The 23,634-nt window shown below is 40.4% G+C and overlaps 4 protein-coding genes across 4 annotated transcripts; 2 read left to right on the top strand and 2 right to left on the bottom strand.

Annotated features, from left to right (window-relative positions):
* Positions 1-926: 926 nt before the first annotated feature.
* LOC138636353 (ceramide synthase 5-like) lies at positions 927-6,907 on the top strand. Its single transcript, XM_069724336.1, has 10 exons — positions 927-1,341; positions 2,527-2,629; positions 2,826-2,956; positions 3,680-3,737; positions 3,926-3,976; positions 4,117-4,209; positions 4,918-5,046; positions 5,353-5,459; positions 5,627-5,783; positions 6,352-6,907. The coding sequence occupies exons 1-10, from the start codon at positions 1,166-1,168 to the stop codon at positions 6,484-6,486; spliced, it is 1,140 nt and encodes a 379-aa protein (XP_069580437.1). The 5' UTR covers positions 927-1,165; the 3' UTR covers positions 6,487-6,907.
* A 259-nt stretch (positions 6,908-7,166) lies between these two features.
* Positions 7,167-11,906, bottom strand: LOC138636359 (NACHT, LRR and PYD domains-containing protein 12). The gene is made up of 9 exons (XM_069724345.1): positions 11,813-11,906; positions 10,025-11,610; positions 9,778-9,939; positions 9,505-9,678; positions 9,236-9,409; positions 8,873-9,046; positions 8,583-8,756; positions 8,322-8,489; positions 7,167-8,210 (listed from the first exon to the last, which is right to left on the bottom strand). Exons 2-9 carry the CDS (start codon positions 11,599-11,601, stop codon positions 8,141-8,143), a joined length of 2,673 nt encoding a protein of 890 aa, XP_069580446.1. The 5' UTR covers positions 11,602-11,610; positions 11,813-11,906; the 3' UTR covers positions 7,167-8,140.
* Positions 11,907-12,121: 215 nt separating this feature from the next.
* LOC138636370 (keratin, type II cytoskeletal 8) lies at positions 12,122-18,230 on the bottom strand. Its single transcript, XM_069724356.1, has 9 exons — positions 17,924-18,230; positions 16,315-16,523; positions 16,135-16,195; positions 15,829-15,924; positions 15,535-15,699; positions 15,156-15,281; positions 14,327-14,547; positions 14,057-14,103; positions 12,122-13,937 (listed from the first exon to the last, which is right to left on the bottom strand). Exons 1-9 carry the CDS (start codon positions 18,185-18,187, stop codon positions 13,852-13,854), a joined length of 1,275 nt encoding a protein of 424 aa, XP_069580457.1. The 5' UTR covers positions 18,188-18,230; the 3' UTR covers positions 12,122-13,851.
* Positions 18,231-19,078: 848 nt separating this feature from the next.
* LOC138636378 (deoxyribonuclease-1-like) lies at positions 19,079-23,186 on the top strand. Its single transcript, XM_069724370.1, has 10 exons — positions 19,079-19,137; positions 19,249-19,331; positions 19,684-19,772; positions 19,863-19,949; positions 20,032-20,144; positions 20,435-20,547; positions 21,052-21,209; positions 21,299-21,395; positions 21,505-21,637; positions 22,948-23,186. Exons 1-10 carry the CDS (start codon positions 19,095-19,097, stop codon positions 23,067-23,069), a joined length of 1,038 nt encoding a protein of 345 aa, XP_069580471.1. The 5' UTR covers positions 19,079-19,094; the 3' UTR covers positions 23,070-23,186.
* The last annotated feature ends 448 nt before the right edge of the window (positions 23,187-23,634 follow it).

Genomic DNA, 23,634 nt, shown 5'->3' on the forward strand with positions numbered 1-23,634 from the left:
ACTCAATATATCCTGCCAGAGGGCACTGAGCAAAGATGTTAAAAAGAGCAATAAAGATCTAAACTGTCAGCTTATCAGCATTCAACAAATGCAGTCTTGTACATAATACAGTCACATATTCAAGACATTATTCCCTCTTCATGAAGGCTCAGCTTTATGGTCATTTTCGAGGATAATTACGGTCATGAAGCCAGTTTTTGTTGCAAGGGGTCTAAGCTAAAAGGTACTTTATACATTTAATGTGTATTTATGTAGATTATTTGGCAGGCCTAGGCATACTTATTATCTATACTTGAGGTGAAAGGTAATTAAGTCGACCTCAGTAAACCCACCATAAAGACAACGTGACTTAATTAGACTTCGAAGGATTTGTTTTCCCTTTGATGTCGTAGTCCATACAGTACAACTAATTTACGATGAATTACTCATTTTACTTGATCTTTATCAGATTGATTAGCTGAATTAGTGAGGTTGATCAGTAAAGATTACCAACTGTTACTAGACATTGCCTAAGTATTAGCTGTTTTTTTTTTAATTTTTTTTTTTTAATACCAATTATCGTCATCGTTAAATGAGGCAAAAAAATAAATTTCCTAAACTGCCGTAACTTACCGCCAAACAGCTCCGCACCGTAGCAAGGTTATTGCTGTTAAATATTTCTAAGGGATAATTTAGCATAAACGGATCAAACTTTAACGCTAATTGCTAATCGGAGGTGTAACTTTAAACTGCTGACGTTTGTTGAAAAAAAAAAGTGTACGCTGCTGTGATTGGCTTTTGAACTGTCAATCAAGTGGCTCCCTGACGCCGATAGAAGCCGCCCACATCGTACTAACCAATCACAATCGGAGCATTCCTCCTGCAAACCCTTCGGCTATCCGACACAGCCCCAACTTTTAAAATCACAACAATGCAGGAGAGGCAGTTACAGACGCACAGAAAGCAATGAGGTGCCTCATTGAAGTAATCATTGTGGTTGGCCCTGCCCCAGTATAGTTTAGTCGTAGGAGTTTACCAGACGCGATGCCGACTTAGTGTAATGCTACACGGTCGAGGTGCGGACACAATTGCAAAAGTTTTCAGTTTGCTGAACCAAACCACCAGATGTCCGAAAAGTGATTTTCCAGATTTAATCTATTTGCTATTCTACTGATTTTGATCCCCGATGACTTCCTCTATTTCGAGTTGGTTTTGGAGTGACAGATTTTGGCTTCCCGAAAATGTCTCCTGGGCGGACATGGAGCATCCACCACCTGGTGTGGAATATCCCCGGCTGGGACACATACTGTATGCCCTGCCCCTGGCTGGAGGAGTTTTTCTATTGAGGCTGCTTTTTGAAAGGTAAATTTAACTCTTGTTTATTGTTAGTTTTAGAGTAGTTTCGGTGTGAGCGCTCAGCTGCGGGCTCCAGGATTGTGTGGCAACTGTGGTTCATATGGCTACAGAAATGGGAACTTTTAACTATACAGATGATGTGATTTACAGGATTCATTATATTTTTATATTTATCTTTTATATTTTACAAGCCATTTTTTATCAACACAATGTGGAAATTAAGAAAAACAACAACTCTGTGGAGTCAATATGATTATATTTCCTAATACGTTGTCTCATGTTTTTTCATGTGATAGATAATTATGGTCCATTTCTTTTTAATGAGAGCATATAAGAAGAAGAAAATGTACTGCTGGTTTTGCAGTAGTCTTTTATCTAACATGCCAGCATTCCTTTGAGGTGATGACACATTGAAATGAATCCAGTGGTTTGTGACATTGCTCTGTAAGGATAGTCTTCTGGATGTAGTTTAGGTGGGAAAAGCAGGACACTAATTCCTTATGTGGTCGTTGTAAACGGAACATTTTCTTTTAACTTTACAACTGCACAGAAAGCCATCAATCAGCAGCTAACCTAACTTTCTGCAGAGCTTCATTAAGAGTAAAATTATAGAAAGCGGAAAGCCAAAGCCCAGTTTACTCTGTACGGCTATTCACTCAGACTTGTTTTTCATGTTGCACTCGTCCAGACAAGTGGGGTGTTGTTAGGTTGACATGTCATAAATGCCCCAGAGTTTAAGAGTAAACGCTGACCAGCTTAACCAGATGATCTTGTGACACGCATTAGTATTTTGGGTGGGAGGCTTCCCACCAATACTCTGTCTTTCTTACTCTCACATGACAGGTCATCACGCTCTGTGTAGACGAGGTGCTACATTCCCCAGGATTCCTTCTCTGTTGTGCATGCCTGTGTCTCTCCTTATAGCCTCTATTATGCTCTCTTTCCCTCCCTCTTAGACAAACACACTCCTGAATGTAAAACATTAAGATTGTGGGCAAACTGTGAAAGCTCAACAGTTCATTTAAGAAGTGATGGAAGCCATTGGCAAATGTTGGCCAATAGTTTGTGGGGTTTTTTTGTTTTTTTTTTAGAGGTATGAAACTTCTCTCTATGACTCTGTCCTTGTCTGAAAGTCTCTTTTAATACCACAGCATCTCTGTTTTTTTTCCCCCTCCGTCTGTGTGTATACAGGCTAGTGGCCAAGCCCTGTGCCCGCAGTCTTCAGATTCAGGCAGGAGTGCCTCGGCGCGCTCAGCCCAATACAGTCCTGGAGAGGCTGTATCAGTCCAAAACGGTACATAAGGCCTGTGTTTGTTCTGTAGTCCGTGACATGCTCCCTTACACACTAAAACTCTGACATTATTGCACCGGAATACATCACCATAGACGTAATAATACGTTCAAGTAATACCTCATGTCGTGTGACAGGCACACCTTTTAGCTTTGTTGCTTTACACGCAAGGATAATTGTCACGTACTGTCTTCCGTAGAGTGCAGACACACGGCAGCTGGAGGGACTGTCCAAGCAGCTGGATTGGGATGTGCGGAAAATCGAGAGGTGGTTTCGCATCCGTCGGAACCAAGACAGGCCCAGTACACAGACAAAGTTCTGTGAGAGCATGTAGGTGACTTAAGAGGTTTCTACTACATTGCTGGCAAGTTGTGAATCCAATAAGAAGGGGTTAAAAAAAAAATCAACTACACTGCAGTACATGTCAGTTTTCATGCTGATCTGTCAGTGGATCCACTTCTCTGGTCCACATTGAAACATCTCATCAACTATCAAATGCCATGAAGTTTTGGTTGGACATCCAGGGTCCCAAGGGGATGAATCCTATCGAGTTTGGTGATCGCCTAACTTTTCCTCAAAGTTTTCACATATCAATATCTACTAGATCGCTCAGCTCAATATTCTGTACTGACGGCCATTATTTACTGATGATAAATCCTAATGGTGTTAATGGTCCCCTGACTTTTATTTGATTGCCACTCTGATGTGACATTCATGGTTTTAAATCAAATGTTTTCCACAATTTTAAAACAAATTGCCAAAAACTGTGGTGCACATGTCTCCTATGGGATGAGTTGTAATCACTTTGGTCACTTTCCAAATTTTGATATATGCACAGTACTTTGTTGATTACAAAATACTTACAAAAATAATTTCCAGTCTAATTAGTGCTATTTAGCAAACTTTAGCATTGTCACGATGAGCATGTCCGTGTGCTAACATTTGTATGTGCAGCCTCACAGACCTGTGTGTGTGACTCCACACTCTTAGTCATGTCTTTTAATGAGAACATTTTTCAGTTTTTCCCAATTTTGTGATTTTCTTCCACGTTAGGTGGCGATTAACATTTTACCTCGGGATTTTTACCTACGCTATTTCCCATTTGTGGGTGGTAAGTTGAACACGCACAATGTATGCTTTTGTAAATTTCTGACTTAGTCACACTAATGTGTTTCATAGCCTTATTTTGTAATGAGAGGTGAGCATGTATCAATTACTACGGTGTGTACGGTTTTGTTGATAAAATCAATCATTCAATCAATTGTTGATTAAAGCAAATTTTTTTTCTGTTTCTGTTAGTCACCTTGGACGTGGGATACCAGACAGTGCTGGCACAAATACCCTTTTCAGGTTAATAATTTTGAATTAGCTGCATATGCATCACATCCAGGAGTTTATGTTATGAGGTGACTGTTATCTTTTCATCATGTTGGCATGACAGTCTGGTTACTTATTTGTCAAAGGTGTTTTTGTTTCATTCCCTCTGAAAGTCTCTGAGTCATGGACAGTACAACCACTATGTCGCTGAGCTGGCTTTCTATTGGTCTCTGATGTTTTCCCAGTTCATAGACATTAAACGTAAGGTGAGTAAACAACAGCTTCACTAACACTGTTGTGTTGCCTTTCAGTAGATTTTTAAATCCCTTGCCAGAATCATAGGCATCCACATCTTTTGTTTAGTTAATAAGGCCAGAGAGCTCTTTAGATTTTGGCATGATACCACCACATAGTTGAATAGATAAGACAAAACCCGTTCCTCGATGTCAGGCATTTATAAAAGACATCTGTCACTCCCTTAAGAGGTTAAGCAACTTATCAGAATGAATGATAAATGTCAGGTTGTATGTATTGTTTTTTTTTCCGTGTAACTGATGTTTTTTTTAATTTTATTTGTTTAATGTAGATTGTGAAAATGATTGCAAAATGACAATTTTAACTGTCAGTTGTTTGAACATTTGATCTTTATTAGTAGGTACTGTTTCAAAGATCACATTTGCTTGTCCATACATGACAAAAAGATGGAATATACTTATTTCATACCAGTATCAACACAAGCTCTTTCAGTTGGTGGTGTCATAACCTGTCACCCCAGTTTTTAAACAAACTCTTTTAGTGGGTGTTGTCACTGACAGTGTTGATGAATGTGAACAGACCAGAAGTGAGGACTCTCATTGTTCATTCAGCTGCAGGTGTTTTTACGGGCCTGTAAATTTACAGAATTGTTAACAAAATCCTATTTACCACTTTGCCCTCCTTTCTCTCGTCGTCTCCCTTCATTTCACCGATGATAGGATTTCATCATCATGCTTGTCCACCACCTGGCCACCATAATCCTCATCACCTTTTCCTACGCCAACAACATGCTACGAGCTGGCACTTTGGTCATGTGTGTGCACGATGCATCAGACATCTTTCTTGAGGTAGAAATATCCGTGATTATAATGTTTTTTTTGTTGTTGTTATTGTATCTGTTCCAGGAAGCAAATTTATACAGGGTTCTGGTTTTAACTCGCACCATTGTTCAAAATGTTGGCAAACACAGCTGAGAACATATGAGCATGGAAACCATACAGTAGGACCGTGCTGTGAACTACTCCCTATTTAACAAAAAAAACACATCTCTTGCGTAGATTGACGAGATATCATTGCTGTTAATTAGAACACAGAGATTTAAAAAAATATATATTTTATTATTGTGAATAATTAATGCTTTATATTCCCTCAAGGCAGCCAAGCTGGCCAACTACGCCAAGTACCAGAGGCTATGTGACAGCCTGTTTGTGGTGTTCACCATTATCTTCTTCCTTACTCGACTTGTCATCTTTCCTTTCTGGTGAGACCAATAAGAGCCGATTCACATATGAAATGACATACATGTGCTAACTTGTAACATGTTTAAATATTAAGAGACCCCTTTTTTTACACTGAATTAATTCCTTAATGAAGTAAAACTAAAACTTAAGAGTTCCAGCAAACTCAGTATGCGTGTTTTTGTTGTAGGATTGTTCACAGTGTTCTGATTGAGAGCTGGGAGATTGTCGGGCCGTATCAAGCCTGGTGGCTGTTTAACGGGTTGCTGCTGGTCCTACAGACTCTTCACATCATCTGGTTCTATCTCATCACTCGCATCGCAATCAAAGCCATTTTCAAGGGAAAGGTTAGTCTGGTTTTCTGTTGTGCGTCGCTAAAATTTTAGCCATGCCACTGGTTGTATCTCGGGGCCCCCGGTAGCCAAATGGTAAATGGACGTTGCACATAACAGCAGCGTCCATGAGTCCAGCTTGCAGGGGTCCTGCCTCTCTCCCCTCGTTTCATGTTGCTCTCTATGCAACCAACAAAACTACACATTTTTAGATTACAGCAAAATTTTAGTGTCTCTGCAACTATAAGGTGGATTGCCACATAAATTGTGTTCAAATATTAGGTAGGCCTGGAGGATAAAGCATACTGATTGTGCTGATCCGCTGACTTTTTATGTAGCAAAACCAGCAGCTTTAAATTTATGGTTGTCGTTCTTTTGGAAAGATTGTCATAATACTTTTTTAAAAATTTTTTATAGGCATTTATGTTACATTAAGGGCAGACTATTATAAGTTTTGTAGTCCTGTCGTCTTTCATCTGTTGTCAATTCAGAGTCAGGTCAAAATCTCAATGTACTTATAAAAGCCCTGTTACATCATAATGGTTCATAAACCTGTCATTTTAATTTGAGTTCTATTTTACAGGTGTCAAAAGATGAGCGCAGTGACATCGACAGCAGCTCAGACGAGGAGATTAATTCCAATTGCAGTAAAGAGTCCAGTCAGACTCTAAAACCAAAGGACCGCAGTCTCCTTAATGGAGAAACCCATGACCATTGAGTACCAACAGGAGGTATTTAATTGCAGTTTGACTTTCAATCACCTCCAGCGTGCCTGTTGAGACCAATTTTGTTACTTTCACATTCTGTAGAGCTGGGTTTTTTTGTGTGTGTGTGGCTTACACCCGAGCAATGTCTTACTGAGGTCAGGTTTACAGTGTGATGTTTACACCAGCTGTTTGCTTACAGGTGTGTGTGTGTGTGTGTGTGTGTGTGTGTGTGTGTGTGTGTGTGTGTGTGTGTGTGTGTGTGTGAGTAGATTTTCTTTGTGATAGCTGGGAATAGATATTTCTGCTGTAAAACAAATCGGTGCATCTGCCTCGCTGACTATGCTGCTTTCTCTCCTGTAAGCTTACAATTCCAAACCCCATGAAAAATACCAAAGGTTTATGAATAAAATGTTATTGCATCAAACCCAGTGATTATTATGTAGGATCTTTATTATGTAATGGGTGATAAACACGACTGTAGAACAGGTAAGATGGCAACTGACAATTACTATTGTTTATTCTGACAATTATTTTCTTAATTAATCCTTGCGTATAAACAATTTGACAAAACAGAAAAAAAAAAACAATTGCTAAATGTGAAGGTGGATTGATCAAATTGCTTAAATCAGGGGTGTCAAACATACGGCCCGCGGGCCGGATCCGGCCCGCCAGTGGGTCCAGATCAGCCCGCCGGATGACTTTGCTAAGTGTGAAAATTACAGAAAGACATAAATTGCATTTCTATGAGAATATGGAGGTTTATGAGTACAAATGTTTTGTAATTTTTTTAATCGATCCAGTAATTGCTTCAAAAACGACGTAAATGCGACGTCTGCTCCGGAGGCAGAAGCGCCCGTTGCCACAGGCAGCAGTGCTCGCTGCTCACTTTGTGACGCGTTTGATGTCAAACGCGTCACAAAGCGAGGGAATCTGCAGAGGAGAGCCCAGGCAGATAAACAGTGGGCTGATGTCTGAGTTTTTGGTCTTTATGTTTCTAGTTTATTGTAGAAAGACCTTAAAATAGGGTTTATCAACCAAAAACCTTCACCAATGATTTAAACATAGAGAAATATTGTCGTTATGTATGCTATGATTTTACTGGTCTGGCCCACTTGAGATCAAAGTGGGCAGTATGTGGCCCCTTAACTAAAATAAGTTTGACACCCCTGGCTTAAATGGTCCTGCATACAGTTTAATTTACTCTGACAGAAGACAAAAAAAAGCAACAAAGTCTCATTTATTAACAAGCGGGATCCAGTGAAAGTACCACAGTGCCATTATTGCTTTAACTATCAAAAAAGCTATTAGTTATTTTCCAAAAGGGTGACAAATCTATTACTTGTAATAATTAATCAGTGCAGTATGCAATCCTGCAGTCTGAGGCTGTGTTCCAAATAATGTACTTATTACACTTACACATAGTACTCTTTACATCGGTGGTCCGTCTGTTTCCGCCACGCAGCCAAGCTGGCGTCGTTGATTGTGAAAAGTGTCAAGTGTTTAACACTGAATTTTTGGACCATTTGAGTACATCATCTGGGTATTTGTAGTGCACTGCATTATTACATACCCGACAGTGTAAACGCACTTATGTACTCAAAACGGTGATTGTTGACACGTCAGCACGCCATTTGGATCACAGATGAAGGGACTGATCGGCCTTCTTTAGTATCTTATTTTATCACACTCGCACAGCATGTTGAAAACGTCCTCACTGAAGTCGTTGTACTTCAGGCTGACAGAGTTGGAGACAAAAGAGATTATTGTTATAAAAGCTTAATTGCGCATAATTGTTTTTTATTCCACTGGCTCAGAACAGCCTATAATTAAAGTGAATCAGGCTTACTTCATCTCCAGCATGTTGAGGCTGTTCTGCATGACTTGGACAAGGGCTGGGACGGAAGCATTAGTCAGCGAGTTGTTACTCAATTCCAGTTTCTGTAGAGTATTACTGGCTCTTATAGCAGCACACAAGTCTTCAACGCAGGCATCCGTCAAACCAGTCATCTCAACACTATGACAACAGACAAACACATGTTGATGTAGTGCACTACTGTAAGGTGCCGATTTAAAAAACGGTAGAAAGAGTATTTTCTAATCAACTCACTCCAGTTCCTCCAAAAGGCAGGCTGGATGTGCAACAGCATCCCAGAGATGTTTAACCCCTTTGTCTCCGACATGATTTAAACCTGCAAGCAGGGACTTCAGCTGGCAGGTCCCACTTTTCAGCAATGAGCCAAGTTCCTTGAAGACCGGTAGTGTTAACTCGCATCGTGACAAACTGCAGGGAGGAGCAGAATAAACACCAATACTGTGATCTGAATTTCATTAAATATTTGTGCGAGGTGGTACTTTAACTTTGCGATGTCAAACGCCTGTTAATACAGGCAACTCTACCCGAGTTTTTCTATTGGACAGCCGGGTCGCCTCAGGGCTTGGCAGAGCAGCAGTGCCCCCTCCTGGCCCAAATCATTCACTGACAGATCCAGCACTGACAGTGAGCAGTGCTCTGACATCAACGCCTCCTTCAAATGGGAACAGCAGGCACCTGTCAGCTCACTGGCAAATAATCTAAAAGGTAAATAAAATAAAAACAGGAACAATTATGGCTGTGTAATTATCCAAATAGGGTATGTAATAGAGTTTTTGGGCTTCTTGAGAGACAAATTAAGATTAAGCATCATTCCCTTCACTGCGGATCATGTGGCATATAAAATAAAAGGCATTTACTGCAGTTATAACCTCATGAAACAGACTTACTTCAGGTTCTGCAGCTTACAAAGTGGGTGTTGCAGGGATTTGCACAGAGCCTCCACTCCTCTGTCACCAATCTCGTTACGTGTCAGGTTCACTTTTCTCAACTGTGATTGACCTGAACGCAAAGCTGCTGAGAAAACCTCCATGGATGCTGTGGTCAAATCGCAGCCTTGTATCCTTTTAGCAAAAAAAACACAAGGTCAACGATTCAAACAGAAATAGCCAAAATACAAATATGTTAATGTGAAATGGCACTTTTTAAATGTACATACAGGAGCTCCTGTAGTTTGCAGTGAGGACTGTGCAGTGCTTTGCACAGTTTCATGAAGCCCTGATTCCCGATCTGGTTAAACGACAATTGTAGCAAACACAGCTGAGAGTTGTCAGAGGTCAGCACAGACACCAGGTCTTCACAGCTCGCCTCTGTCAGTCTGCATACTAGAAGACTAAAATCCACATATCGAGAACAGAATTCACATTATTGTTTATTTAGTCTTTTTAGTCTGTTAACAGAACATTTAGAAAATGAATTGGATAATTCTTACTTTAAGTTGTGCAGTTTGCAGTCTTTGAGTCCAGGGCAGAGAATTTTGAACTTTTTATCACCCAGGTGGGAATTGTGGAGATCCAGCTCCCGGGTGAGTCCTCTGCTGAGAGCTGAAGCCAGATGAGATGCAGCCTCAGCACTCAAGCAGCTGTCTGACAAACTGGGGGACACAACACAGCAATTTGACATAAGATGGTATACTGAACACCGGTAGTTTTACCGTAATGTCTCTTAACCTGGCTTACATTATCTTGTGGGACAGACTCATTGCTGGAGCCAAGACTTCTGCCTGCTCCCCTGTCAAATTTCTTGTCAGGTACAGATTCAGGCTCTCCATCTCACCGAGGCACGTAACAACGTAATTCAGAGCGACACAGTCCTGGAGGCTCAGGTCGCCATAGCTGATGCCTATTCGTGCTGAAGAGGTGATGATTTCTTTCACTAAACTCTCATTTTGAGCTTGATGTAGCAGATGGAAGCATCTGTGGTGCTTGTCTTTCCAGTATCCCTGCAGTGTCGCCTCTGAGCTGCTTTTAAACCAGCATTTGAAATCCTTGATCTGATCAGAGTTGAACTTCCCCAGCAGGGTCTCCAGAGGTCTGTGTTGAACTGGCTCCGAGAGCCCTGACAAGAAGAGATCAAGGAACTTTGCACTGCCTTTGTGCTTCTCCAGCATCTCCTCCACACCCTCTTGTGTCACCCTGTCCAAAAGGAAAGACACAGCCAGGACAAACTCCTGCATCAGTTGGGAGTGGAAGGAGAAGACACAAGTATCTGACTCCAGTTCACCATCTACTCGCAAGAAAGCATCAGCTGAGGTAAGAAATTGTTGAAAACCAAAGGAGGCCATTTGCGCTTTGGTGCAGCTCAAATGTTGGTCAAGAGAGCAATGAGAAGCCATCCTGCCGAGGGCCAACACGAGCTCTCTGTTGCAGGCCTCGTTCCGGGAGTATGTTCGAAGCGGGAGAGCCAGGATCTCTACAAACAGCTGAGACAAAGTTTCAGGAAGTTTTTCTCCAGAATCAATCAGAGATTTGTAAATGGAGCAAACCGTCCAACAAAATCTGGGAGAAGTACAGATATCATCAAAGCTCAGAGTTCTTTCCATGTGCATTAGTGCTTTGTTGGCAGCAGCAGGGTCAGTGAAGAACCTGTTAAAGTAGGCCTCCCTTTGGGCCTTCAGAAACCCCAACACTTCCACCTGGGTACCACCCAGAAACTTCAGACATCCTGTCTGCCTGACAGCCACCACAAAGGCAGCTCCTTTCAACAGCGATCCGTGAAGCAGACTGGCCACTAAGCAGGACACTGAGGCTGCCTGGCTTGGGTCAGAGCAGAGGGTGTGGACGGAGGGGTCCAGGTTGTGTTTGTACTCATCCAGATCATCAAAAACAAACAACACCTCCTCAGGCTTCTGCAGAGGCAGGGGCTTGGACAGAGAAGGGACATGATGGTGATGGATTAAAGTCTCCAAGGAGAGCGCTCCATCAAGAGAGTTTAGCTCCCTGAACCGGAAATGAAAAACACAGGAAAAGTTTTGAAGGTGTTCTGCTTTTGCCCAGTCCATAATAAGCTTCTGCAAGGCGGTGCTTTTACCCAATCCCTCTGGACCTACGAGTGTAACAGTTTTGTTCTCAGCAGACAGAGCACTGAGGATGGCTTGATTAAGGGAGGGCAGGTCGTCATCTGTCACCTGAGCTTCAGCAGTGAGTGGAGGTATATACTTATTACTGCTTATCACACTGCTGGACAGCTCTCCACCAAGAAGCGACGACACACCCTTTGACTTGAGGATATGAGTCAGCACTGCAGCTTTGTCCATTGTGAAAGTCTCTGAGGACACATAAATCAAAATACACCGTTAAAAGAATTCTCTTCCAGTGTGACAAAGCAGGCAACATGTCATGTAAATAAATTACAGTGGACTAAACTGTACTTTCCTACTCTGAAAACTGCCGATCCATTTCTTTACAAGATACAGTAGCATGCTCCTCGTTATTTTTTAAAAACACTCAAATGGAAAGTAAAGTTACCTTCGGGACACGCAGTGTTGTTGAAAAAAAAAAGTGTTGGAAATAAAAAAAGTATTGTTCGAAAATAGATGAATTTCCTTGTTATTGCAGCATTAGGTTACAGGAGGAAAGCAGCATCAGTCGCAAGCAGGAAGTGTGGTGAAATTTTAAACCCCGAGCTGAGTCTTGCAGACGACGGGGCGTGCCTAAAGTAAACTTTATTAACAAGAGTCACTCAACAAAAGTTTTTTTTTTTTAAATCTGTGGCATGTAAGTCGATCTACATTCACTCAAATATTTGATTATTTTATTTAATTACGAGAACTCCCATACATTTAACACGTTTAGGTTTCGATGAAAATATAAAATGAAAATAATGCGCAAGATCAAAAAGGAAGATTTGTTTCTTCACGTTTTATCTTCATTCCTCTGAGTGGAAATCAGTACCGTTGAGTGACAAGGATCAGTCTTACTTTACAACTGAACAGGCGGAACTTAACCAATCTTCTCTATTAAACGATATTAAACGAATAAACAGTCATATCAGAGAAAAAAAAAAAACAACATTTGGAATAAGCAGGACAAAGGTGAAGGTTCACGAGCAACTTATATTAATTCTTCTCCAGAGCAGTTTGACGTCAGCTCGCTATATGTCGGCAAAATCAAGCCAACAAGGTGTTTACAGAAACAACCCAGCACTTTTTTTTTTTTAATGGAGCATGTTTGTAGTAACGCTATTTTTGAGGGATAAAAAGCGTGATATTTTTGCGACCACGCGGTGGCGCAGTGGTTTAACCTGATGCTCTCATCCAGAGGCGGTAGGAGGTTCGAATCCCTCTGTGATCTTTGAGAATGAGGTAGCTGATCAAAACATTATACACATTTTACCTTACAAATGACACAAAATAATACTACGTAGGCTCCTCTTTCATGCTGGATTTAATGTTACAATACAGTGGTCAGCATATTATGAACTTTCCAGAATATGAACATTCACCTCTTTCAAAAACATGCTTTTATTTACAATTTTTAAAATACGTACGTGGCGGCTTGTGTTTCTGTGATGAATGAAAGATGACTTTTAGGCCAATAATGAGACCTTCAATTTAAGTACTGGTTTATCCTAACTGGCCACAATTAAGCAAGAAGGTTCTGGTTTGGAGTCTCAATGATGGAGTGGTGATTTGGGCTCCTTTTCGCAATTAAATCATCGGCTATAATTAATTAGTTAGCCCTAATTATACAGGTATAGTTACCTGCAAACCCAATTAAGGTGAGGTTGTGGAATAGTGTCCAGTCCCCAAACCCTGCAACACTGTGTAGCCCTCTTTTTTTTTTTTCAAATATCATAGACCTTTTCATCCCAACAGTATTAGCTTTAAATCATGACAACAGACAATATCTACATTTGTGCACCACCTTATATTACGGTATGTTGGATGGTTAACATTTACGCCAAATTTACAATTAAAAAAAATCCCAAATTTGTTTTTTTTCCCAGAGAAACTTTCCCCATAAGTACATATAATTATGTATTTTGTACAAATGTGACATTTAATTGGTACAGATGTATGTATCACTCCTGCTGTCAGACTAGAATTGACTGTTCAATCAACACAACAGTAAATCTGTGTAAGCTTGCCTGCTATTGTTGTGCACATACTAACTGGATACCTGCAAACAGCATAAATATTTCCAGAAAACCACAAATTACTTACACGGGTCAGTTGGAAGGATCTGTGTGCATTGTATGCTTTTTTGTCTGGTGTCAGACTCTATTGCTGATGTAAGCAGTATGTTTTGAATGGGCAAGAGAAGATTAAACTTAAAATAATGTATTGTTTATAACAAAGAGAACACAAATGATCATGCTGCTGAGCACATATGTATTTTTAGCACAGTGAGCAGAATTCATGTGGCATGAGCGAAATGAATAAATAAACAGATGTGGCTCATTGATGCAGTGGACTTACTGTAGGCTACAAAGACAGTAGAGTAAAGGTAGATTTAGAAGGCCGTAGTGATCCTGCAGGTCAGAGTATTACAGTGTGTTTTCTGCCTCAGTTGACTAACATGTTCCTAGTCTCCACTGTTTTGATGAAAATTGGTCCACATTTTCGCTGCTGGTGGTTGTTAGTCGCGGCGGCTGTTGGAAAAGGGACGTTACAAAAACTTTAAGTCTCACTGAGAGAGCTGGGTGTCACTGTAATCTTTGCGATGGTAGTAACAATGATGTCATCTTTACTTATAAAATACAGAACTTACTTATGGTGGGCACTGTTTGGATGTTGAGAATAGAATCCTGTCCCAATCTGTGAGAAAGCAGGAAGTATACTGTAAGCATTGATGTAATGGTGAAGTACTCCAAATGGTTGTTAAAGGGAACTCCACTGATTTGCATTATGGGTAATGACCACTGCTGCTGATATCAGTTTTCATCATCGTTTAAATTGGTCGACTCTTTAAAGCTGTAACTTCTAGCCAGTAACCAGTGAATAATTTTGATCACTGCTGCGATCTGTTAACACAACTCACCTTTCCTCCTCTCCTTCCAGCAGTTTCCTGTAGGTGGAGATCTCCATGTCCAGGGCCAGCTTGACATTCATGAGCTCCTGGTACTCTTTGACCTGCCAAGCCATGTCCTGCTTGGCCCTCTGCAGAGCCAGCTCCAGGTCCTTGATGCGGGTCCTGGCATCCAGCACGACCCGTTCCCCGCGCTCCTCCATTTCGGTTATGGTGCCCTCGAGGCTGGCCCGCTTAAAAAAAAGAAAAGAAAAAAAAAAGATAAAGCTTGTTTATATCCGAGTTTGTAAGTAAACCCTTTCAAATAGAAGACTGTAGATTTTTTTTACTGATCATTTTATTTAGAATATTATATTCTGTGAAAGTGGCTTGTGATAACACCCAAACCAAAATAAACTGTGGGTCATTAGACAATCTGACTAGTTGATAATAATTAGGAGCATTTGCCACGTATGTGATCAGAGCACCAACCAAAGATACAGAACAAAACTGTAGGTAGGCTTCTTGTTGATTTTGTCTTGTTTTTAGTTGTCTTCCGCCACCAGGGAACAACAATTAACTGTCCTTTTTGATGCTGCGTAGAGGAAGAACATTCTTTTGCTCCATGTAATTTGGGTGCTTTCTATATTCCTTTTTAGGTCCTGATTCTTTACTGATTAGCAGCACTCATCCGCAAATAAGATATTTGCATCAAGTGACTTAAAATCTACTGTTTCTTAAAGCTCTTGATGCATACTACACTGATGCTGCCTTTTGAATTAGCAGTTCAAATGCAGTTTAAGATCAGTCCAGTGTCCTTTGACTCTCCACACATCAGACACTCTATAAACCCTCCACTCACCTGTATCTTTGCAGCTTCAATCTCACACTGTAGGCGGTTGATCACTCGTGTGAGCTCAGATATCTCCCCCCTGGTGCTTTGCAGCTCGCTGCTATACTGACTGGCCTCAGTAGACATCTGGTCCAACTGGTGCCGGCAGAGAACAAACAGGGAAACAAAGATGTGAAATAAGTAACTATCAGGTTTGACAAGGGTGGTTCCTGTAAAAAAAAAAAAAAAAAAAAAAAAAAAAATCTGGACATTCTGGAGGATTTATGAGCCTGTTGGCCACTTTCACAACTCTTTTTTTTTTAATAGAATCTTGTTTTACTTGGTTCGTTACATAAACAGCAACATGTACACACATTCGGATGCAGGGTCAAATATTGAAGTTCTTCACCTTATTCTTGTACCAGCTTTCAGCTTCTTCGCGGCTGCGAGCAGCAATGACCTCATACTGAGCCTTAACATCGGACACAGTCTGGTCCATGTTCAGGCCACGGGAGTTGTCCATCTGCACCACCACAGAGGTTTCCTTCAGGCTGTCCTGCAGCTCGCGCATCTCCTTTTACAAACACAACATACAGCAAGATTAAGAAGACAAAATACAGAGTACGACACAAGCTCACATGTTGCGTATATTTGCTTTAATTTAATTTAATTTAGGGAAGATCTTCAGGCAATGGTTGCGTACCTCTTCATACAGAGCCATGAGGAAGTTTAATTCACCACTGAGAGAAGACAACTTGTTGTTTAGATCCAACTTTGACAGATATCTTGCATCCACATCCTGGAAGGAGTCAGTAAAAAATTAAAAAAAATTAAACAAACTTTTTTCGATGCTAAACCTTTTGCAAAGGATTTGTTGTCAAATGTGATGTCAAGGATTTTAAAGTTGTGAATGAAATGAGTCAATTCAGTAGGGTCAGAATTTAATCTGGTTTAATGAGTTGTTTTTCTTTAAAGAAATATAATCTATTAGTGTGACAGCATACTGTACCTTTTTGAGCATGACAAAAGCATGCTCTGCATCATTCCTGTTGTTGATCTCTTGCTCATATCTGAAACACCCGCAAACAACAGGTTACTCATGCAGATCTTATCATCACCACAGATCTAAAACTAAAAACAGTTAACAGACTTCACAGCGGTTTGGCTTCTGTCCTAAAATAGGTCTCACTTTGTCTGGTAGTCAACCACATATTTGTGCATGACACCACTCTCCATGTCAAGTCTCTGTTTGTCATTGGTGAGGAGCTCCAGCTGTCTCTGCAGGCTGGCGATGTAGGACTTCAGCATGGGCTCTGTGTCAGAGGAGGGCGCGGACTGTTCCTCCAGCAGCTTCCACTTGGTGTTCAGCATTTTGTTCTGCTGTTCCAGGAATCTTACCTGGATCACAGAAAATCAGAGCCTTATATCTTTTTATGGGGATCTTTAAAGTCATCAAGCTTTAAACACCAATTTAAAAGCCAATGATATACAGTGGGTACGGAAAGTATTCAGACCCCTTTAAATGTTTCACTCTTTGTTTCATTGCAGCCATTTGCTAAAATCAAAAAAGTTCATTTTATTTCTCATTAATGTACACTCAGCACCCCATCTTGACAGAAAAAAACAGAAATGTAGAAATTTGTGCAAATTTATTAAAAAAGAAAAACTGAAATATCACATGGTCATAAGTATTCAGACCCTTTGCTGTGACACTCATATTTAACTCACATGCTGTCCATTTCTTCTGATCCTCCTTGAGATGGTTCTACTTCTTCATTGGAGTCCAGCTGTGTTGAATTAAACTGATTGGACTTGATTAGGAAAGGCACACACCTGTCTATATAAGACCTTACAGCTCACAGTGCATGTCAGAGCAAATGAGAATCATGAGGTCGAAGGAACTGTCCAAGGAGCTCAGAGACAGAATTGTGGCAAGGCACAGATCTGGCCAAGGTTACAAAATAATTTCTGCAGCACTCAAGGTTCCTAAGAGCACAGTGGCCTCCATAATCCTTAAATGGAAGAAGTTTGGGACGACCAGAACTCTTCCTAGACCTGGCCGTCCAGCCAAACTGAGCAATCGTGGGAGAAGAGCCTTGGTGAGAGAGGTAAAGAAGAACCCAAAGATCACTGTGGCTGAGCTCCAGAGATGCAGTAGGGAGATGGGAGAAAGTTCCACAAAGTCAACTATCACTGCAGGACCTCAGACTGGGCCGAAGGTTCACCTTCCAACAAGACAATGACCCGAAGCGCACAGCTAAAATAACAAAGGAGTGGCTTCGGAACAACTCTGTGACCATTCTTGACTGGCCCAGCCAGAGCCCTGACCTAAGCCCAATTGAGCATCTCTGGAGAGACCTGAAAATGGCTGTCCACCAACGTTCACCATCCAACCTGACGGAACTGGAGAGGATCCCCAAATCCAGGTGTGAAAAGCTTGTTGCATCATTCCCAAGAAGACTCATGACTGTACTAGCTCAAAAGGGTGCTTCTACTCAATACTGAGCAAAGGGTCTGAATACTTATGACCATGTGATATTTCAGTTTTTCTTTTTTAATAAATTTGCACAAATTTCTACATTTGTTTTTTTCTGTCAAGATGGGGTGCTGAGTGTACATTAATGAGATATAAAATGAACTTTTTTGATTTTAGCAAATGGCTGCAATGAAACAAAGAGTGAAAAATTTAAAGGGGTCTGAATACTTTCCGTACCCACTGTAGGTTAGAATGGATTATTCAGTGATTTAAATCTGACACTTACTTTCATCAGTAAGAGTTAAGTGAAATTTCCCCTTACCTTGTCAATGAATGAGACGAAGCGGTTGTTGAGACCTTTGATCTGTTCTTTCTCCTGAGTGCGAACAGCTTGGATGGTCGGGTCGATGTCGATCTTCTGCGGGATGAGCAGGCTCTTGTTGATGGTTACAGCCGTAATGGGGGCTGCGTAGTTAGTCGGTGTGCTGATTTTGGGGATAGAGTAGGATCCCATGGACTTGGTGCTGAAGACTCCTGAGGACATGTACAGTCCCGGGCGGCCGCTGCGTTTGCTCCTCAGGCTCATGTTGGGGTTGTGCGGAGATGTCACTGCTGGAGAGGATGGTGTGTTCAGGAGGTCGTGGAGCTCTTCTTGTGCATTTCTTATCTTTTGAGTACTTTATAAGACAGGACTGGGTGTGGCATGATACTTACAGTTATGTGAATGCGGGTAAACCAGTCTGAGACATGCGGAAACAACAGAAACAATGCATTTTTACATTTCTTTAACAGTGGGGGTAGGTGGGAGAACAGTTCTCTGTAAAAATGCATTGTTTCTGTTGTTACACTGGAATCCTTTCCTGCTCCACGGCTTCAAGTGGACTGCTTTTCACTAACACATCAAAGGGGTTTTGTGGAGGAAAGCATGAGGTCTGTCCAAAATCTGAAAAATAAGTCCGCACTATGATTCAAGAAGTCATCAAGACACAAAATCTCCTCTAATAATAAATCAGAGCATGTGTGGAAAGGAATGAGGTTTCAGTGCAGTGCTGTAGGAACAGGTAAGGTGAGATGATAGTGATTTTAATTTATGCAAAATAAAGGCCATAAGGATAATATTTTGGAACTTTTACTTACTCTGAATAAGATTTTTCATGCAGGACCTTGAAGTATTTTTACTTTGTTGTACTTATTGTACAGTATTGTATAGAATTGGGTCACTGAGTCCAGATGTTGAAATTGTTGCCACTGACATGACGTAATCCCATATTTGGTTCAACTTTCTGATCAATGTTAATGGCCGTTATTAAAAGCCAGTTGTAAACAGGAAACTGGTCTGTCCACTTGATATCACATGATCTTTGCTTTCTTTTCAAGTTCTCCCTGTCTTACTCTTGAGACTGGTTATCCAATCATCTCCTTCCCTTATGAAAACAACTTCAGAGAAAGGATTTTCACACACAACCAGGCGCAGGTTCATTCTGGAGGTTTGGATGCCACTGAAGCTGTGTCTTCTGCACGACATCGTTATCAGAGGTAGGTGACTGAGTGTCTGTCATGTCATTTGTAAATTTACAGCAGCTCTAAATACATTTTAAAAGTATTTTACACGTTGTTAAACGTCTCCGTGGGCTCTGCTCTCGTCAGATATGAAGATTGCTTCGTTCAACGCACAGAGGTTTGGAGTCACAAAAGTCTCTGATCCAGATGTCCTGTCAGCCTTGGTCAAGGTAAAACAAGCCACTCAGCATGAGGGGACTGATTTCAGCATCTCTCTCTGGTATACTCGGCAGGGGGGACCTTACGTTTCGAGCAAAGTCATTAAGACATTAAAGATGTGAAATAATTACGGGGCTTTTGTTTTTGGAAATGCATGGCTTCTGTCACTGATGGGACTTTTAAGAAGCACTTAAGTGCAGTATCAAGTGTTTGCTCCTTTATAATTATAGCCTACTTTGATGTATTGTCTCAATTCTGAAGGAAAAAAAAAACCTGACTGGCATGTATCACTCCCAAGGTAAAAACATGTCCCTTCACTCGTCTAGTTTTTGCACTACTACAGAAAACCTTTCTCTTTTGTAGATTATCTCTCGATATGACATCATCGTTATTCTGGAGGTGGTGGATGTGACTGGAGCTTCTGTTGAACTGCTCTTAAAAGAACTGAACAGGCCAGTTAATAATTTTTTTATTGCTGAATGAAGGATAAATAGTTGTTGTGTTTTACTATATTCTTACTTTCACTGTCCTCTGTGTCTCAGGGTAAACACAACCCATCACTATGCTCCGCAGCTCAGTACTCGCCTGGGAAGGAATCGATACAAGGAGCAATTTCTGTTTCTCTACCGGTAAGGTCAAATCATATCACCAGTTTATAGAAATGCAACTATGGATCATATGCACAAAAAATATGTTTTGTCCTATTGGAAGGGATGATGTGGTCGACCTGATCGACTGCTATCAATATGAGGACAACCAGGTGAACGACGTGGATGCTTTTGCAAGAGAGCCATATATTCTCTACTTTAAACCTCGCAACACAGGTCAGTCTGTGCTTTTAACTGAAGATTAAGGAGGAACATGGAGTCTTATGTCTCACCAGTGTGTTTGTTGACTTGGTTCTTAGTCGGTTGCCGTGGCGTCCGTGGCATGTCTGAATCAAGTCTGACATGTCTGTTGTGAATAAGGCTGATGTCGTTTGACTTGCTAATAAAAGGATCAGGCAGCAGGTTTATCAAGTTTAGTCAGTCACCATCTTGTGTGAAGTTACGTAATGGCAGGGGATGCTATCGGAGGCGAGCGTTTGTAGTTCACAGAGCTGTTTTTGTTGCAGTGCTGAAGGATATAGTGCTGATCCCGGTCCACACCACACCATGGGACTCAGAGAGAGAGCTGGACGAGCTGTACGAGGTCTTCCTGCAAGTCAGAGATAAATGGAAAACTGATGTGAGCTGTGTTATTAGATATTTACAACCACATGTACTTCTATTGTGTACTATCATATTAGACGTATCACAGCTATTACATAACCTCATTACATTCATCATTGAACACTGTTGTAACGTGGCTAGTTTTGATGAAATTGATCTGCATTCTCATATACACTGATCAGCCACAACATTAAAACCACCTACTTATTTATATATAAAAATATTTAAAATAAATATATATATATATATATATATATATATATATATATATATATACTGTACTGTATATACTGTGCATTTTATATTTAATATTTTTTTACTGTTATTTTATTGCTTTTTATTGCTTTCCTGTATGCTGCTGTAGCGAAAAAAAATTCCCCTTGGGGATTAATAAAGTAACTACCTAACCTACCTAACCTAACCTACAGATGAAGCATTAAATATAATGTAACTGCCCAAAAATAAATCCTCCCTTCACCAGGACTATAATATTCCGTGGCTGTTTTTGTTTTTTCTCTAGAATATAATGATCCTGGGAGACTTTAAAGCCGACGGCACGTATGTCACACATGAGGAAATGAAGGAGATCCGTATTCGCAGTGACAAGAATTTCCACTGGCTGATTGGTGATGACGTGGACACCGTTGTAAAATCAACCAACGATCACACCTACGACAGGCACATGTTCATTTGCACGTATTTGTGGCATGAAAATGTGCATACAGTCATGTGAATTCACGAGATTAATTAATGTATTTCTCCCACAGGATTGTTGTGTATGGAGAGGACATGCTGGTAGCCATTGTGGCAAACTCAGCCAAGGCATTTAATTTTCAAAAAGAGTTTGCTATGACAGAAAAAATGGTGAGCTGTCCCTCGTAACCGGTGTAATATGCATTTGAAAGGTTGTTTTTTTTAAAGCGTCCTTGTTTTGCGGGAATATTTGTCATTGAGAACACGCATCCTCCCACAGGCCCTGAGAGTGAGCGATCACTACCCTGTTGAGGTAGAATTATGCAGCGCTCTTCCTTTCTGGGTGACAAAGAGCAACCAGAGATGTGCACTCGGTCATACCCAGCCACCATCAGTTAACAGAGCTGTCACAGGTAAAGAGATGAACTCCAATTTGTTGTGGCTGCTCACTGACAGACATGAAGTCAAGTGTTTGACATGTTGACCTACTTGATGTTCAGTTCTTTTGACATTTGCATGGTAAATCAGGGGTGCAAATGTACTTGGAACTTGGGAGTGTCTTTGAGAGATAAACATAAAGGTTTCACTTACGTAAATACGTTCTTTTAACCACAGATTTCCGAGATCATGATTTATCAGGGAAATCTTCGTGCTGATAAAATTTTTACATCACAGGATTTTAAAGTTAGGCTTATATTCAAATGATTTTGATCGGGTTGTGTAGTGATCAAAATTCAGTTCTCATAATTAAGTTATCTAATATACAAACAAATGAAAAGGAAGTAAAATATCGGTGAGGTAATGTGAGCATAAACACACAAACTCAGCTGTAAGATTTGGATTGGAGCCACAATATGACATATTAAGTAATTAATTGCAGAACTTTCCAGTAGAAAACTGAGTTTTAATTTTTTATAGTGTGTTCTTATGACTTTAAAGTCTTTTCTTTGTCCAATTGGCCAAATCTCACAGATCATACCAGTGTCTGGTTGTCTAATGTGATGGAAATGTAAAAATATCATAGAAAATATACTTACATGAGATTTATCCTCATCACAAGAGTTCACAGGAAGAGAGCCCAAACACACTACACCGGAAGCTTTTTTTTTTTTTTTTTTTTAACAAAGTACACGAAAAACTTACAAGGCAGTGAAAAATACATGCTACGATGTGGTAGCTCCTAAGGCAGAACTAAATACCAAGTACAGGAAGTAAATAGACACAAGCGGAGCGTGATTTCAAAGTAAAACAGGAAGTCACCTAAACTAAACGGCGGAACCGTGACAACAGCGCGATACTCACGAATCAGTGCGAGTCAATGTCAATTGTGGTTTCAACTCCTTTACTTTAAAATAAGAGCTCACATTCAATACATCTGGTCAAACTTAACATATTAACCCTGAAACCGCTTTCACTGAACCAAATGAACTGATTGACAAACCGAATACAGTTATCTGAAATTAATTATGTTACATTTAAAGGACAAAATGTCAGCCTTTAAAATAGAGGATCTGTTTTCTAACACAAACGTATCTCCTCTGTATTTCAGTAAATTTTTGAAATTACACTGTTTGTATGGGCTTGCTGGTATTGTTGAAGAAATTTTTTTAACACCCCACAAATCTGAATTTTGATAACCTGAGGCAGTTCTTTTCAGCGGCAGCAATTACATATACTGTGTCTGTGGGTAAATGCATTTGTTTTTGTGTGTTGTTCTGCTCAGAGAGTTTGCATGTTGATATGTTGGACCTGCAGAAGGAAAACCTTCTACTGGAGCGAGAAAAACTTCAACTTCAGATCTGCTTATTGAAAAAGCGGCTTGCAACACTGCAAATGAAAGATTGATCAGAAGATCCCAAACACCGGTTCCAACCAAGCTATTTTTCTTTCAAATTCATTTAATCTGGACTTTATTATTTCAAATTTATTGTGAAACATAAATAAATTATGATTTCATACATATTTGTTGCAACTGACTGGCTTTCATTTAATGGATAAAAGACAGTAACAGCATTCAGGTTGTATTGTGTTTTTGTTTTTGTTGTTGTTGTTGTTGTCCCAGTAAGAGGCAGAAACCGGAACAAGATTAGGTTGTCCTTTGGTCAAATGGTGGAAAGAAACAGCTTCTGGGAGCTTTAGATTTTGATTAAAGAAAAAAAAAAAGGTGTAGATTTAAACAACAGCGAAAAACGCAGTTTTTATTCGTTTTGTTGCAGTAAATAGCTTTTCAAAACACGTCAACAGACGACAGAGCACGATGACGTATGCTGCCTTCAGGTTACGCGCCTAAAACTCGGATATCCACACATCCGTTAACTCGGGACTGTAACTCGTCCCAGTTATGCGCCTCCCCCGACCTTAACAATGTCAGCAGGCAGAACTTGTTGCGCAAATGTTTAATTAGATTATA

Source organism: Brachyistius frenatus, unplaced genomic scaffold (assembly GCF_029030835.1).
Source record: "Brachyistius frenatus isolate BFR_SWC_R1_liver_20210118 unplaced genomic scaffold, ASM2903083v1 Contig_6, whole genome shotgun sequence".
NCBI classification, from domain to species: Eukaryota; Metazoa; Chordata; class Actinopteri; family Embiotocidae; genus Brachyistius; species Brachyistius frenatus.

What these genes read in the sequence shown, in the direction of transcription:
- LOC138636378 (XM_069724370.1), top strand. Translation starts at nt 19,095, where the DNA reads ATGCCACTGAAGCTGTGTCTTCTGCACGACATCGTTATCAGAG. An exon ending in GCACGACATCGTTATCAGAG is followed by an intron (nt 19,138 to 19,248) that starts GTAGGTGACTGA and finishes TGCTCTCGTCAG; the next exon opens with ATATGAAGATTGCTTCGTTC. An exon ending in CTTTAAACCTCGCAACACAG is followed by an intron (nt 20,145 to 20,434) that starts GTCAGTCTGTGC and finishes TTTTTGTTGCAG; the next exon opens with TGCTGAAGGATATAGTGCTG.
- LOC138636353 (XM_069724336.1), top strand. Translation starts at nt 1,166, where the DNA reads ATGACTTCCTCTATTTCGAGTTGGTTTTGGAGTGACAGATTTTGGCTT. An exon ending in CTATTTCCCATTTGTGGGTG is followed by an intron (nt 3,738 to 3,925) that starts GTAAGTTGAACA and finishes TGTTTCTGTTAG; the next exon opens with TCACCTTGGACGTGGGATAC. An exon ending in CATCAGACATCTTTCTTGAG is followed by an intron (nt 5,047 to 5,352) that starts GTAGAAATATCC and finishes TATTCCCTCAAG; the next exon opens with GCAGCCAAGCTGGCCAACTA.
- LOC138636359 (XM_069724345.1), bottom strand. Translation starts at nt 11,601, where the DNA reads ATGGACAAAGCTGCAGTGCTGACTCATATCCTCAAGTCAAAGGGTGTG. An exon ending in TGCAAACTGCACAACTTAAA is followed by an intron (nt 9,679 to 9,777) that starts GTAAGAATTATC and finishes TGTGGATTTTAG; the next exon opens with TCTTCTAGTATGCAGACTGA. An exon ending in TGTAAGCTGCAGAACCTGAA is followed by an intron (nt 9,047 to 9,235) that starts GTAAGTCTGTTT and finishes TTTACCTTTTAG; the next exon opens with ATTATTTGCCAGTGAGCTGA.
- LOC138636370 (XM_069724356.1), bottom strand. Translation starts at nt 18,187, where the DNA reads ATGAGCCTGAGGAGCAAACGCAGCGGCCGCCCGGGACTGTACATGTCC. An exon ending in GTGGTTGACTACCAGACAAA is followed by an intron (nt 16,196 to 16,314) that starts GTGAGACCTATT and finishes CGGGTGTTTCAG; the next exon opens with ATATGAGCAAGAGATCAACA. An exon ending in CTGGAAGGAGAGGAGGAAAG is followed by an intron (nt 14,104 to 14,326) that starts GTGAGTTGTGTT and finishes GCTTTCTCACAG; the next exon opens with ATTGGGACAGGATTCTATTC.